Source organism: Propithecus coquereli, unplaced genomic scaffold, assembly GCF_000956105.1.
Source record: "Propithecus coquereli isolate 6110/MARCELLA unplaced genomic scaffold, Pcoq_1.0 Scaffold281, whole genome shotgun sequence".
In the NCBI taxonomy this organism is placed as follows: Eukaryota; Metazoa; Chordata; class Mammalia; order Primates; family Indriidae; genus Propithecus; species Propithecus coquereli.
The window spans coordinates 2,535,336-2,549,816 of NW_012148408.1; the positions used below are offsets into that span (position 1 = coordinate 2,535,336).

General features: G+C 35.9%; 1 protein-coding gene across 1 annotated transcript in view; it reads left to right on the forward strand.

Moving 5' to 3' along the window:
- SUZ12 (SUZ12 polycomb repressive complex 2 subunit) overlaps positions 1-14,481 on the forward strand; it is a 42,462-nt gene that overhangs the window by 19,112 nt on the left and 8,869 nt on the right. The window contains exons 6-9 of the mRNA XM_012648344.1: positions 637-722; positions 2,738-2,969; positions 4,203-4,296; positions 8,307-8,412. Of these exons, the coding sequence (XP_012503798.1) occupies positions 637-722; positions 2,738-2,969; positions 4,203-4,296; positions 8,307-8,412 (518 nt within the window). The remainder of the gene's footprint in view (positions 1-636; positions 723-2,737; positions 2,970-4,202; positions 4,297-8,306; positions 8,413-14,481) is intronic.

Genomic DNA, 14,481 nt, shown 5'->3' on the forward strand with positions numbered 1-14,481 from the left:
AAAAAAAATTAGCCAGGTGTCATGGCATGCATCTTTAGTCCCAGGCTGGGGCAGGATTGCTTGAGCTCAGGAATTTGAGGTTGCAGTGAGCTATGATGATGCCACTGCATTCCAGCCCAGGGGGACAGAGTGAGATTCTGTCTCAAAAAAATAAATAAATAAAACCTAAAATTAGCCAGATGCAATGATGCGCACCTACATTCCCAGCTTCTCAGGGGCCTGAGGCAGAGGGATGGGTTGAGCCTAGGAGTTTAAGACTAGCCTGGGCAAGATACTAAGACCCTTTTCCAAACAAAACAAAAAACGATTAATCTTCAAATCATAAGTAATCAGTAAATATTTTTGAATATACATTCATATAATTGAGTTATCCTACTTGAATCAAAAGAAAATCACAATATGTAGGAAGGTAATAATTTGTCTTGTAAAAGTTTTTTTAGACTATATATAACGGCTTATAAAGAGTTTGCTGCAAGTTTGGAACTGATTTGGGGAAAAAAGAATGAATATACTTTTGAGAAGTCTTCATTGTAGGAAGTCTTTAGTGTTTGAAACTCCCAGACTTCTTAGGAAAGTGAATACTGTGCTTATATACATATATTTAAATAGGTTTTAAAGTATTGGTTTTCTGTTTAGATAAGCCATCACAAAACTCAGAAAATGAACAAAATTCTGTTACCCTGGAAGTCCTGCTTGTGAAAGTTTGCCACAAAAAAAGAAAGGTAATATATCGTTGGTAGATGAAGTGGAATAATTTTCTTAGTTGAACATGTTCATGTATGAATACTGTGTTTTAAAGTCAATTTTTAACCTGTAAAAGCTTAAGAAATATGTTGATGGCTGAATTGTAAAACCGATAACCTCTTTTTGCCAACCTCCCATGTTTTTGTGTTTTTTTTCCTAGTCTGACTAGGTGTCCATACAAAACTTTCCTATAGGAGTCTGGAAATGAAGGGAAGAAGCTATGTTTTAGAATCTTATGGCATAAATTCAGTTGCTTCCCTGCCATTTCAGCCTCTTAGCTATGTGTACCTGTTGAAATTTTAGATAAGGGCTAAGAGAGAATTTTTTCCCAAAAGATTATCTTTTTTAACACTGCTGTTAGGCAAAGAAATTCTCTTGTCAGCGTTATCAGCCATTAACTTATTAACACATGCTTCACATTTTTATTTATAAGGTGAAATTATTTCACCATAGAAACAAGTATTACAGTATTTCCTGGTCAACCCATCAAAGCCAACAGATGTACTTTTAGGAGCCTTAAGTTCTTGAATCTTTCAAGAGGAACAGGAACCTGTGTAGAGCTTCCCATTGCTGATGTGCTTCAAGATCATAGTAAGGTGATAAGGGGCTTGGCAAACTGCTAAAGCATTGGTAGGAAGTGGACTAAAGCGCTAGGAGGCAGCAGTGTAATTTTATATATATTAAAAAGTTTCTGTGGGCATGCATGGTTGCAGGTACCTGTTGTCTCAGTTACTCGCACCAGCAGTTTCACTTACTCAGAAGGCTGAGGTGGGAGTATCACCTGAGCCCAGGACTTCTGGGCTGTAGTGCACTATGCCGATTGAGTGCCTGCACCGAATTTGGCGTCAATATGATGACTTCCTGAGAGCAGTGGACCACTAAGTTACTAAAGAGGGGTAAATTGGCCTAGGTTAAAAACAAAGCAGGTCAAAACTCCCATGCTGATCACTTGGGGGATTGCACCTCTAAATAGCCACCGTACTGCAGCCTGGGCAACGTAGGAAGACCCTGTTCCTTTAAAAAAAAAAAGTATATGTGAAGTTAAGATACATCATTCCTTACTGCCTCCTAACCCCCATACACGTTACAACAAGCAGTGATATGATGAAATTTCTTTAAGATACATTATTCAGGGAAAAAAAATGTGAATATAAGTTTAATATTTTCGTGTTTCAAAAAAAATAGGCATAAACAGTTTCTTGGAAGGATGTATACAGCCAATTGACTGCTATTAGTCATCTCTGGAGTATAAGACCTGGGAGGGTGGGTGAGACTTACATGTTTCATCATTTTACACTTTTTTGTAAAGAGTAGAAATGTTTTTAGACCATAAGCACGTATTCTGCTTATTTTAAAAGAAGATATAAGATTTTTACTATATTCCCCTGATAAAAAGATCTTCTGCATCTTCCAATTTTTCTACTGTGCTCTTTCAGCATAACTAGTTATATGATAACAGAACATTACTCAAAAGATGATCAATATCCTTTCTATTAGATAGCATTTCTAAATATGTGGATTTACTGTTTCATAATGTAATTGTCCACCCTGGGGTTCTCGTTTCTTTTTTTTTTTTCCCTTAAGAGAGCTCAGACGTAGTCTTTTTTCATTTCTGGTCCCATAAGTTATTATTATGTTAAAATAGAAAATTTAAGGGAACTGATGAAGTTACCTGAGTTTAATATTTTAAGCACAGTTTTAATTCCATATTTCTAATATAAAACTATTTCAGATGACCATCAGCTACCTATTGTTGATATACTGTGTCATGATATTTTCATTATATTGGAGAAAGTCATTGCTTTAATATTTGGTATACAGTTGTTCCAAATTTTCATTTTTGCTTCACAATTTTCAAAACTATGGTTAGAATTTTAACATGCCATTTGGTAATCATGACCTATTCCATGTTTCCTATAGCTGTGATTAGAAGTTTTATTGTAATTCATATTGCCTATGTATAAATATAATTTAATAATCTTTACCTTTGCAGGATGTAAGTTGTCCAATAAGGCAAGTTCCCACAGGTAAAAAGCAGGTGCCTTTGAATCCTGACCTCAATCAAACAAAACCTGGAAATTTCCCGTCCCTTGCAGTTTCCAGTAATGAATTTGAACCTAGTAACAGCCATATGGTGAAGTCTTACTCATTGCTATTTAGAGTGACTCGTCCGGGAAGAAGAGAGTTTAATGGAATGATTAATGGAGAAACCAATGAAAATATTGGTAATTTTTATTTCAGTAATTTTACTAGATTTTATCATTGGTGATAAAAGTGGTTATTGAAAGTGACTGAACCAGTATACCTTCATAGTATTCATAGTTGTGTATAAAGTTTTTTTTTGAAACCTTGTCTTTTTTCCAAGGTTGGAAAGAGTACTGTTTTACATAAATCTCTTAGCAAACAGTGAACTCATCCCCCCCCACATTTTGTTGTGAAAATTTTCAAACATAAAGGACTGTTGAAAAAGTTTTATAGTCAGCCCTTATCTACTTACCACTTATATTCAACAATGAATACTTTATTATACTTATCACATATCTATCCCTTTACCTATCCCTCTGTTCTTCCAGTAATGCTGAATTCATCTTTGAGGTAATCATTCAACCAACGTACAGGTGCTGGGGATACAAAGATGATTAAAATATCAAGTCCTGTCCTCCAAAGGTTTACAACCTAGGGTGGGGAGAGAGACATGAAATAAGTAATTGCAATAAAATGATAAGTGTCATCATATGTCTCATATATATTTACACATATCTATGAAATTCAGTGGAGAAGCACCTTGTAAGAAATAATCTGTGAATCTTGAAGTATCCTTTGGAGTTCCTAAAAAGTAACCATAATTACATGTCTTCAGTTCTAAAAAATAAAAAGTAACCATGAGGAGGAGTTTGCCTAGCAAAGATTATTCCAAACAGAAATTAGCTTTTGCAAAGAATGTCAAAAAGTATGGACAGGATGGGTGTGGTGGCTCATGCCTGTAATCCTAGCACTTTGTGAGGCCATGGTGGGAAGATTGCTTGAGGCCAGGACCTTGAGACCAGCCTGGGCAACATAGTGAGACTCCATCTCCACAAAAAATTTTTTAAAAAATTAGCCAGTCATGGTGGTATATGTCTACAGTCCTAGCTACATGGGGGGCTGAGGCAGGAGGATTGCTTCATCCCAGGAGCTCGAGGCTGCAGTGAGCTATGATCACACTACTATACTCCAGCCTGGCAACAGAGTGAGACTCTGTCTCTGAAAGAAAAAGAAAAAAATAAACAAGTGAGGACATACACAATATGGTAAAAATATGAAATTGAAAAAAGTGTGATCTAAATATTCCAACTTTAGTGTAATTTGTACCTCAATTGTGATAAATGTAGTGTGTTTTTATGTTAAGGGACCATATATCATAAATAACACATTTTTGTTTCAATATTTGATTTATGAGAAATGTTTGTTAAATTTAGATGTAAATGAAGAACTTCCAGCCAGAAGAAAACGAAATCGTGAAGATGGGGAAAAGACATTTGTTGCACAAATGACAGTATTTGATAAAAACAGGTAATGTTGATGTAAAGCTCCCATAATATTCTAGAAATGTTTTCATTCTGAAGCAGAATATAGTGGTGATATTGATTGTTTCTTTACCTTTGTTTTTCTTCATTGTTAGGAATAAAAAAACAAATTTACCAAAACTGAATTTTTTTCTTTATCATATAGAAAGCAATAAACATGGATAAGGAACTATTCGAATGGCTTAGTTAAGATTCTTTATTCAGCAAGTATTTTCTGAGTGTTTACTCTTTGCCAGACACTGTTCTAGGCAGTGAGAAGGCAACAAAGTCCTGCCTTCATGGAGCTTAGTTTCTAGTGGACGAAACAGAACACCCCCCAAAAATATCAACTAATGTCACTTAGTGGTGAGTGAAGAAAAATAGAGAAAATAAATGGTTACTGTTATATAGAGAAAGCCTCTGAGAGGAGATAATATTTGAACAGAGATTTTAATGCAAATCTTGGAATGTGTTTATTAAAGTTAAGGGGGAAAATTGTGTATCATCATCATGTGCCTATGTGCATTTGGCAAAGGGTGACAAGGAACACTGGGGCTTAAAATCATCTCTGCACTGTCTGCATGGAAATGAAGCATCTGAGCACTGGTAAAAGAATGCCTTGGAAGCAAATGCAGCATTCTTTTTTCCCAGGATTGGAGGATGAAACCAGTAACATGCCATGATTTCTTGTACCAGGTTGCTTGCTGGTAGTTAACACAGCTCACTGTCAGTCAGGTATAGGAGAAAGCCAAGAGAATTAACTGGGCCATTCTTTCTATTTAAAAAGTAATAGATTGGTGCTTTAAGGTATTGATCATTTGTTAGCCACCAAGTGAAGAAAGGTATAAAATTCTTACTAAAAAAGCAAAAATGATTTGGAATAGTGACAGATTTCAGTGACCATCTTGTGTTAGAATATATCACTTAATATTACTGATAGAAACCAATATATAGTGTCTTTGAAAAGTCAGATTTGATTATGGAGCAGAGATTTAAATGGAAAACAATAGAAACATAAATGTACTGGAAGATAGTGGTTATGTGTGTGGCAGAAGTGATTAGGAGGAGGCGCACTGGGCTTCATCGATACTGTTAAGTGTGTTTTAGGCAGCGTGGGGGTATGTTGTGTTTTCTTTTTTATTCTTTCTACCTCATGTATATGTTAACATGTTCCTTGAGCGAAAGAAATACTGCTTTTATTTTCAATGAAAAAAGTACCAAGAAGAACCCATGATAATTTTTCCCTAGCTTTTTATTTTGAAAATTTTCAAACCTATAGAAAAGTTGAAAGAGTAATATAGTCATTTAATATCCACACACCCTTCAGCTAGACTCATCAGTTGTTAATGTTTTGCTACATTTGCTTTATTTGTGAGTGTATACTTGTTGAGCTGAGAAAGTTTACTTCATTCCTCATGTTTAAACCCTTCAGCATGTATTTCCGAAGAACAATGACATTTCCCTGCATAACCACTATATAGCATTCATTGAGAAAATCAGCATCCAGCAAATGCAATGCTATCCCCCAGTTGACCTCAACAATGTCCTTTATAATTTGCCATCCTCACCATTCAGTAGTTAGATATCACATCCGTCCAGACTTCATTGGAATAGTTGTACAGTCCTCCCCACCTTTTTTTAAAGTACAGGCCTATAGTTTTGAAGATTGTATCTCAACTTAAAAAGACTCGTGTGATTATTTCCTCGTGATTAAATTCAAGTTAAATATTTTTGGCAGGGATTCTAATAGATGTTGTGTTCTTTATATACCACATCACAGACACAAGGCAATATTGGATTTGATCACTTGGTTAAGGTGGTGTTCACCATGCTTTTCCATTATAACAGCACTTCCCTTTCATAAATTAACATGTCATCCCTATGGTAATACATGAACTAGGGTGAATATCGATTTTCCCCCAGTAGCCTTTCATGCAATAGTGTTAGCATCCATTGATGATTCTTGCTTGAATAAATTATTCTTTTGGCAGTTGGCAAATGGTAATTTTCTATAATTTCTTGCACACTAATTAGTTTGCATTTTTCTATAAAGAAGAGCCTTTCTTGCCTCAACTTTGATTTATTTTTATCAATATGGATTAATCAATTTTATTTTTCAATTTCTGTTCATCTATTCATGTTGTTAATCATTTTAATACTCAAATTTTCCCAAATTTTGTCAGGAGGAACCCCTCCAGGCAGGATCCTTTTGACTTTAGTTTTTCATTATTTTCTGGAATAGTAAGATATTCCAGAATTACCTTCTTTTCTACCTCTGATCTGGAATTGTGTTTCCTTCAAGAAGTACTGATTCCTTTTAGTAGAGGAATACTATTTATAAGCCAAAATCTGAGAGTTAGATTTATAAAAATTGTTTTTAAAATCTCAGGTTAAAATCTCCTGAAAGAATAACCAAAATTCAAAAGCCATACAGGAAATATTGAGCAAAATAAAAATCAAAAACTTCAGAACACAAAAAAGCCATCGTAACGTAAAAGTAAAGATGACAAATTGAGGGGAAATTGTTTTGAGCTCATAGATGGATGTCTCATTCTTCAAATAGAAAAAGACCACAGCCCAATAGAAAAATCGACAAAGGATACACTAAAAACTACCAAAAAAAGAAAATACATACAATTCTAAAACAATTAAAAAGATGAGACATCAGCATTAAAAGTACACTGAGATGTCATTTTTTCACTTATCAGATTGACAGACATCAAAAAAACTTGGTAAAGCACTGTTGATGAGGCTGTGAGGGAAAAGCCTCCTCATACATTACAGGTAGGAGAGTACATTGGGTTGTAGCTATTAAATGGACTAATGTAGCCATGAGGAAAGCTCCTTTTTAATTTAGAAGTATATGAATATATTACCTAGTCAAATAAATAAATTAGCTCTTAAAGTGGAAAGTCCAAAGCTTTGCTGATGCACTGTTGAAGTAGACTAAATTCAGATAGTATAGCATAGAGAAAAATATAAAAATTCTTAAGTCTCAAAATCATTTGATATTAAGAGCCAGACTTTAGGGACAGACTATCTGGATTCATTACTGTATCTCACTATTTACTGTGTGATCTTAAGGCAAGTTACTTAACCTCTTTGTGTCTCAGTTTTCTCTTCTGGAAATGGAGGAAACAACAGCTAGTTCACAGAGTTATTAAGAAGATAAAATGAGCCATGTAAAGTCTTTAGTATAGTGCCTGGCACATAGTAAATATTTGATAAGTGTTAGCTATTATTATGTAATAGAATTTATCTAAGACTGATGAAGAGAAGCCAGATTCTTGCTATTGTTATATACAATTAAATTATTGAGTGTGGTTGAAGAATGCTGTTTAGAGTAGTAGTGGTTACCAGTGTTTAAAAGTATGGAAAAAAATCTATAAACTATATATGCACACATTAAAACTATATATAATTATACTGTATGAGTATAATTCTTTGATTCAACCAGTATTTCATTTATTCATTCATCCATGAAATATTTATTGAGCACCTATATGTGCCAGGTGCGCCCAGTATCCTGTCATTACCAGATTCATCATTGTAATCATCAATTAGTTTACTGGTCAAGTATAAAAGTAAAGGATTCTAGTTCAAACATTTATAGTAGTTAAAATTAACAGGCATTATTCTTAGTGGTTCCCCAAGGCAAGTATTGTGACACTTTTGTTATCCTGTCTTTAAAAGTAGAAAGCCTGCACACATGCTTTATATTTAATGTTTGAAACTTACCAGGTTTTGATACCTTAGGCATATTATACTACAGTGTTTAAAGTTGTATCTGAGTAGGAACAATAATGAAATAATTGTCTACTTAATAGTTATTAGTGCACATCATTAAAATTGCTTTTATCAGGACTGCAGTGTAGATATATTTTAAAATCTTGGGTATATAAGCTAATTTATAAATTTAATAAATGTTTTTTATTATAGTATAAATCTAAAGATGTAGAATTTGTGTACTTACAGTAATACACAGGTTACTTTAAAGTATATGTGTTTGTCTAACAGGCGCTTACAGCTTTTAGATGGGGAATATGAAGTAGCCATGCAGGAAATGGAAGAATGTCCAATAAGCAAGAAAAGAGCAACATGGGAGACTATTCTTGATGGGAAGGTATGGACTACTTAGAAGGCTGACCACGTTATAGTTATGAACTCCCATTTTTGATTGGTGTTTTCTTCCCCAAATGCTAATTCATGTTGGAAGTAAAGAGTCCTTCCTTTTTTATACTTTGAAAAACACACGTAAAAATTATCTAGTCAGAGTATTTAATGAAAGGCATCATTCTTTTAAAGCCAGACTGCCTGATTCAAATCTCTGCTCCTAACCATGTGGCATTTGGCAAGTTACTTTATTTGTGTCTCAGTTTTCTCATCCGTAAAACGAGGCATAGAATTGATGGATTGAATGAGATAATTAATAAAATATGTTTAGTACAGTGCCTGGCATACAGTAAGTGCTCAATAAATGTTAACTGCTATTTTAAATCCCATTCATAGCAATAGCAGGTAATATATGATGATTAGTAATACATTTGCCAAGAAATCTATAAAACTTAGATGGGGCATACTTAAAATAACTCTTCTAAAAGATAAACAGGCATACCCATTATACAGTACTTGAATAGGCAGACTCAACAAAATATAATGATGTCCTTTATTTCGAAATATATTAGGTCAGTGTACTATCCCAAGCAGAATCTCTAAAGGATTTTTTTAAGCCTTAAAATTAGTCTCAGGTTAATCTAGAAGAGTAAGTATGTAATAATACTAAGGAAAATTTGGAAAAGTATTCTGAGAATTTTTATTTACCAAATAGTAGAACATACCATAAAGTTAAAAGAACTTACGTTGTATGGTATAAGCATATGAATAGACAAACATACCATTGAAGCGTAGTCCTGAAATAGTTTGATATATATTAGAAATTCAGTTTATGATAAAGGTGGTGGTGTAGATCTGTGTGGGAAAGACAAATGTTCATTAATAGTGACAGAACTTGTCTCTAGCCATCTGGAAATAAACTTACACCTAATAAATTCCAGAAGGCTCATAAACATCATGTAAAAATTAACACTCCATAACGTCAAAAAAAAATACAGATGAATGCTAATCTTGCAGAGATGAAAACCCTTCTAAGTATGATACAAAAGCCAGAAAACATAAAGTAAAAAAAAAAAAAAAGATGCCTGATTAAAATTATAATTTCACTGGGCACAGTGGCTCATACCTGCCATCTGGTGACTCAAGAGGCTGAGCTGGGAGGATCATTTGAGCCCAGAAGTTCAAGATCAGCCTGAACAATAGAACAAGACCCCATCTCTTAAAAAAAAAAAAAAAGGAAAAAACTAGCTGGGCATGGTAGTGTGTTCCCTATAGGCCCAGCTGCTCAGGAACGTGAGGTAGGACGATCATTTAAGCCCAGGAGTTGAGGCTGCAGTGAGGTTTAATCATGCCACTGCTCTCCAACCTGGGCAACAGAGCAAGACCCTGTCTCTTTAATTTAAAAAAAATCGTTTTTTCCCCCTGGCCCTTGCCCCATTATTTTTTTTGTTTTGTTTTTTTAGTATTTAGGTCATTGATGTAGCCCCTCAACAGAATATTTTCTTGAGACAGGGTTTTGCTCTATTGCTTAGCCTGGAGTACAGGGGCATCATCATAGTTCACTGCAGCTTCAAACTCCTGGGCTCAGGTGATCCTCCTGCCTCAGCCTCCTGAGTAGCTGGGACTGCAGGCACGAGCCACCACGCCTGGCTACTTTTTAAAAAGTTTTTTTTATAGAGACTGGGACTTGCTATGGTGCTTAGGCTTGTCTTGAACTCCTGGGCTCAAGCAATCCTCCCGCCTCGGCCTCCCAAAGTACTGGGATTATAGGTGTGAGCAGCCAGAAATAATTTCTGTACTGCAAAATTTAAAGTTCAAAACAAATGATGATGAACTGGGGGGAAATATTTGTAATACCAAATGCTAATATTATGAATACCTAATACTATGAGTTTTATAAATCAGTATATGAGCTATATAAATCAGTAAGAGAAAGATAAGCAATCTCCTAAGAAAAATAAATAAAGGACAGGCACTTCTTAAAAGAACAAATATAGAAAGACCAACAAACTTAAAAAGATACTCAATTTTATCAGTATTCAAAGACATGCAAACAAAAGCAGAGATACTACTTTGACTACTAGTTTGACAAAGATTAAAAAGATTGACAGCTTCTCGTGTTGTTAGGAATATGAGGACACATACTCTCAAATAATACTTTGATGTAAGAATAAGTTGGTACAGTCTTACTGCAGGGCAGATTGGCAATATATATAAAATTAAAATCGTATACATAGTCTTTAACAATTAAATCCAGTTGTACAGTTTTATCACAGAGTTGTAACTGGTTAACTGAAAAGACATAGGTAACAGGTTTTCTCAACATTTTTTAAATAGTGAAAAATTGGAAACAACTTAAATCTAAAAAGATAGCCATTAAAAAGGCTGACTGACAAGATTTACATAATTTAACTTTTACATAATACTATGTATATGTAATCCTACTTTTTCTAGGATTCATAATAGTGGTTAACTCTAGGTGATGGGATTTCAAATAATTTTTTTATGCTTATCTATAGTGTTTGAATTTTCTGCAGGGATTTATAATCTTTTGGTTTTAAATTTATTTATACTCGCCATCAAATTGGTACTAACTGATCAACACTAGCTTGATCACATGGCAGAAATACTCCCTAGGGATTAGAGGGATGGGGGCGCAAATCGACAACTAAAGGACACAGGGAGCACTAAAGGGAGGGAAGGGCATGCCTTTAACCCGCACTTGGGTGAGGCAAAGACATAAAGTGTAACTATAATGTTTGTACCCTCACAATACCCTGGAATAATAAAAAAAAAAAAATTTCTTTAAGTACATTAAGTTTATTCATGAGAAAATAAGGATTAAATCTCTGAGTTGTTCTTTCCAAGAAATTGTTGACAGCAATATAAAATGAACTTTTTATGTTTACTGGTTTATTATAAAGGATATTACAAAGGAAGAGATGCACAGAGTGAGGTATGGGAGCAAGGGTGTGGAGCTTCTGCATCCTCTCTGGACGCACCACCCTCCAGGAACCTCCATGTGTTTTGCCATCCAGAAGCTTTCTGAACCCTGTAAAATAGACATCCTTTTAAGTCAGAGCATACACATTTTTTTTTTTTTTTTTTTTAGAGACAGCTTCTCGCTCTGTTGCCAAGGCTAGAGTGCCGTGGTGTCAGCCTAGCTCACAGCAACCTCAAACTCCTGGGCTCAAGCAATCCTCCTGCCTCAGCCTCCCAAGTAGCTGGGACTACAGGCATGCACCACTATGCTCGGCTAATTTTTTCTATATATTTTTAGTTGTCTGATTAATTTCTTTCTATTTTTAGTAGAGACGGGGTCTCGCTCTTGCTCAGGCTGGTTTTGAACTCCTGAGCTCAAACAATCCGCCCGCCTCGGCCTCCCAGAGTGCCAGGATTACAGGTGTGAGCCACCGCGCCCGGCCCAGAGCATACACATTTATAACTTCTAAAAAATTCAGTTGGGTGTGGTGGCTCATGCCTATAATCCCAACACTTTGGGAGGTCGAGGAGGGAGGATCACTTGAGGCCAGGGGTTCAAGACCAGCCTATATAACATAGTGAGATGCCCTCATCGCTACAAAAATAAAAATAAAAAAATTAGCCTGGTGTAGTGGTGTGTACCTGTAGTTCCAGCTACTCAAGAGGCAATCGCTTGAGCCCAGGAACTCAAGGTTATGTGAGCTATGATTGGACCACTGTACTCCATTCTGGGCGAGAAAGCAAGACTTTGTGCCTTTTTTTTTTTTTTTTTTTTTAGAGACAGCTTCTCGCTCTGTTGCCAAGGCTAAAGTGCCCTCAAATTCCTGGGCTCAAGTAATCCTCCTGCCTCAGCCTCCCGAGTAGCGGGGACTACCGGCACGCACTGCCATGCCAGGCTAATTTTTTCTGTTTTTAGTAGAGACGGGGTCTAGCTCTTGCTGAGGCTGATCTTGAACTCCTAACCTTAAGCAATCCTCCTGCCTTGGCCTCCCAGTCACCTCGCCTGGCCAAGACTTTGTCTCTTGAGAAAAAAAAAACTCTGTGGTATTCTTTTAAATATATGTCCCATAATTTACAAAACCAGTGCTGGTTTAATAGATAATTGGGTTATTTAAAAAATTTTTTGTGTGTTCTGTGTAACAAGTATATTCATGTCATAGTGAATATACTATGCCTGTATATTTTTGTGTTGCAAGTATTTTTATAAGATAAATTCCCAGATACTGACTTACTGTGTCAAAACCCATTTCTGTGATCACACTTTGACTTCATTCTAGTCTAAAATTATCATTTGCTGGTCCAAAGGTAATGAGTTATCACAGTGGATTGTTATAGAGCAAACTCCTTGTTACTACTACTCTTTCCCCTTTTCTCACTGCTGCACTTGATTAGTCTCTTCCTTTGTAATATCCTTTATAAATAAAATCATAGTTTAAGAGGATAATTTATAATAAAGATGTAGCAGTTTAAGTTTATATGGCAGTAAAATAAATTGGAGCCCATTGAAGGTTTTTATAAAAGAGAATAGAATGAAAGCATCTTTCGGAATATTATTTGCTCTCCTATATCTGGAAAGGTAAATGAAAATTAGAAGCAGGGAGAACAACTTACATATTGTAGTAGTAAGAATTTGTACAAAGGTTTTTGTTGTGATCGTTGAAGAGAGAGGAAGAAATGATAGAGAATTTTAAAAGGACTTGGTAATTGGTAAGAGAAACAAAAGAAAGCATAGGGGTCAACTGTAATTCCAGACTTTTTAGCTTCAGGTCACTACAGAATGACAGTGCTGGGAAGAAAAATAATTGTACTTGGGAAGGAAAGGTGTTTTTTGTTTTATTTTGTTTTTTTGACAGTGTCTTGCTCTGTCACCTGGGCTAGCATTCCATGATGCAGTCACAGCTCACTGCAGTCTCTAACCTCTAGGCTCAAGCAATCCTCCTGGCTCAGCCTCCCAAGTAGCTAGGACTATAGGCGCCCACCACCATGCCCGGCTAATTTGTTTATTTTTTGTAGAGACTAGATCTCATTATGTTGCCCAGGCCAGGTATCTAACCCTTGGCCTCAAGTGTTCCTCTTGCCTTGGCTTTGCAAAGTGCTAGGGTTATAGGCGTGAGCCACCATGTTGGACCAGAATGTTTATTTTAGAAAAAAGATAATCTCCCTGGTGGTCATAGTGGCTAGAATTTGGCACTTTCACTAATTAAAAAAAAAAAAAGATGATGGATTCACTTCTAAACATGTTTTATTTAGTTCTAGGTGACATTGAATTAAATGTCCAAGAGGCAGTTGGAGGGTAGGGGTGTAGAGCTCAAATATAAAGATGAGAATGGAGAATCAATTTAGGATCATCAGCCTAGTATAGGTAAATCCTTTAGGATGGGTAAGAGATTGGGGCAGAGAGCTAAACCTTAGCTAGGAATTAAGGAGACTAAGAAAAGAGTCATCTTATAAGTGTTTTGAGGTAGAGGAAGAGAGCTATGTTAGTTCATTTCCCCAAAACCAAACGAGAAATATGGATAGTCATTGTCTATGAAATTGAGAGAAGTCAAGAAAAATTACTAATTGCAAAACCTGTTCAATTTACAAAAAGAAAAAGTTTGATCACCTAAGAACAGAGGTTGCAAACTAGCAGGCTTTTTTTTTTGAGACAGAGTCTCACTCTGTTGCCTGGGCCAGAGTGCCCTGGCGTTGGCCTAGCTCGCAGCAACTTCAAACTCCTGGGCTTAAGCAATCCTCCTACCTCAGCCTCCCAAGTAGCTAGGACTACAGGTGCACACCACCATGCCTGGCTAATTTTTTTCTATTTTTAGTAGAGTCGAGGTTTTGCCCTTGCTCAGGCTGGTCTCGAACTCCTGACCTCAAGCAGTCCTCCTGCCTTGGCCTCCCAGAGTGCTAGGATTACAGGCGTGAGCCACTGTGCCTGGGCTTTTAAAGACATTTTGAATTGGTTATCAACATAAATGAGATGATTACCCATGAAAACTTAGAATTTCTCACCTCTTTTCAAACTGAAAATCTGACTATGCTGGGCCAGTGTTTCTACATGGCAACAATTCAGCTATTACTAATAAGTGGCTGTCTCTTTTGTTTTTTTTCC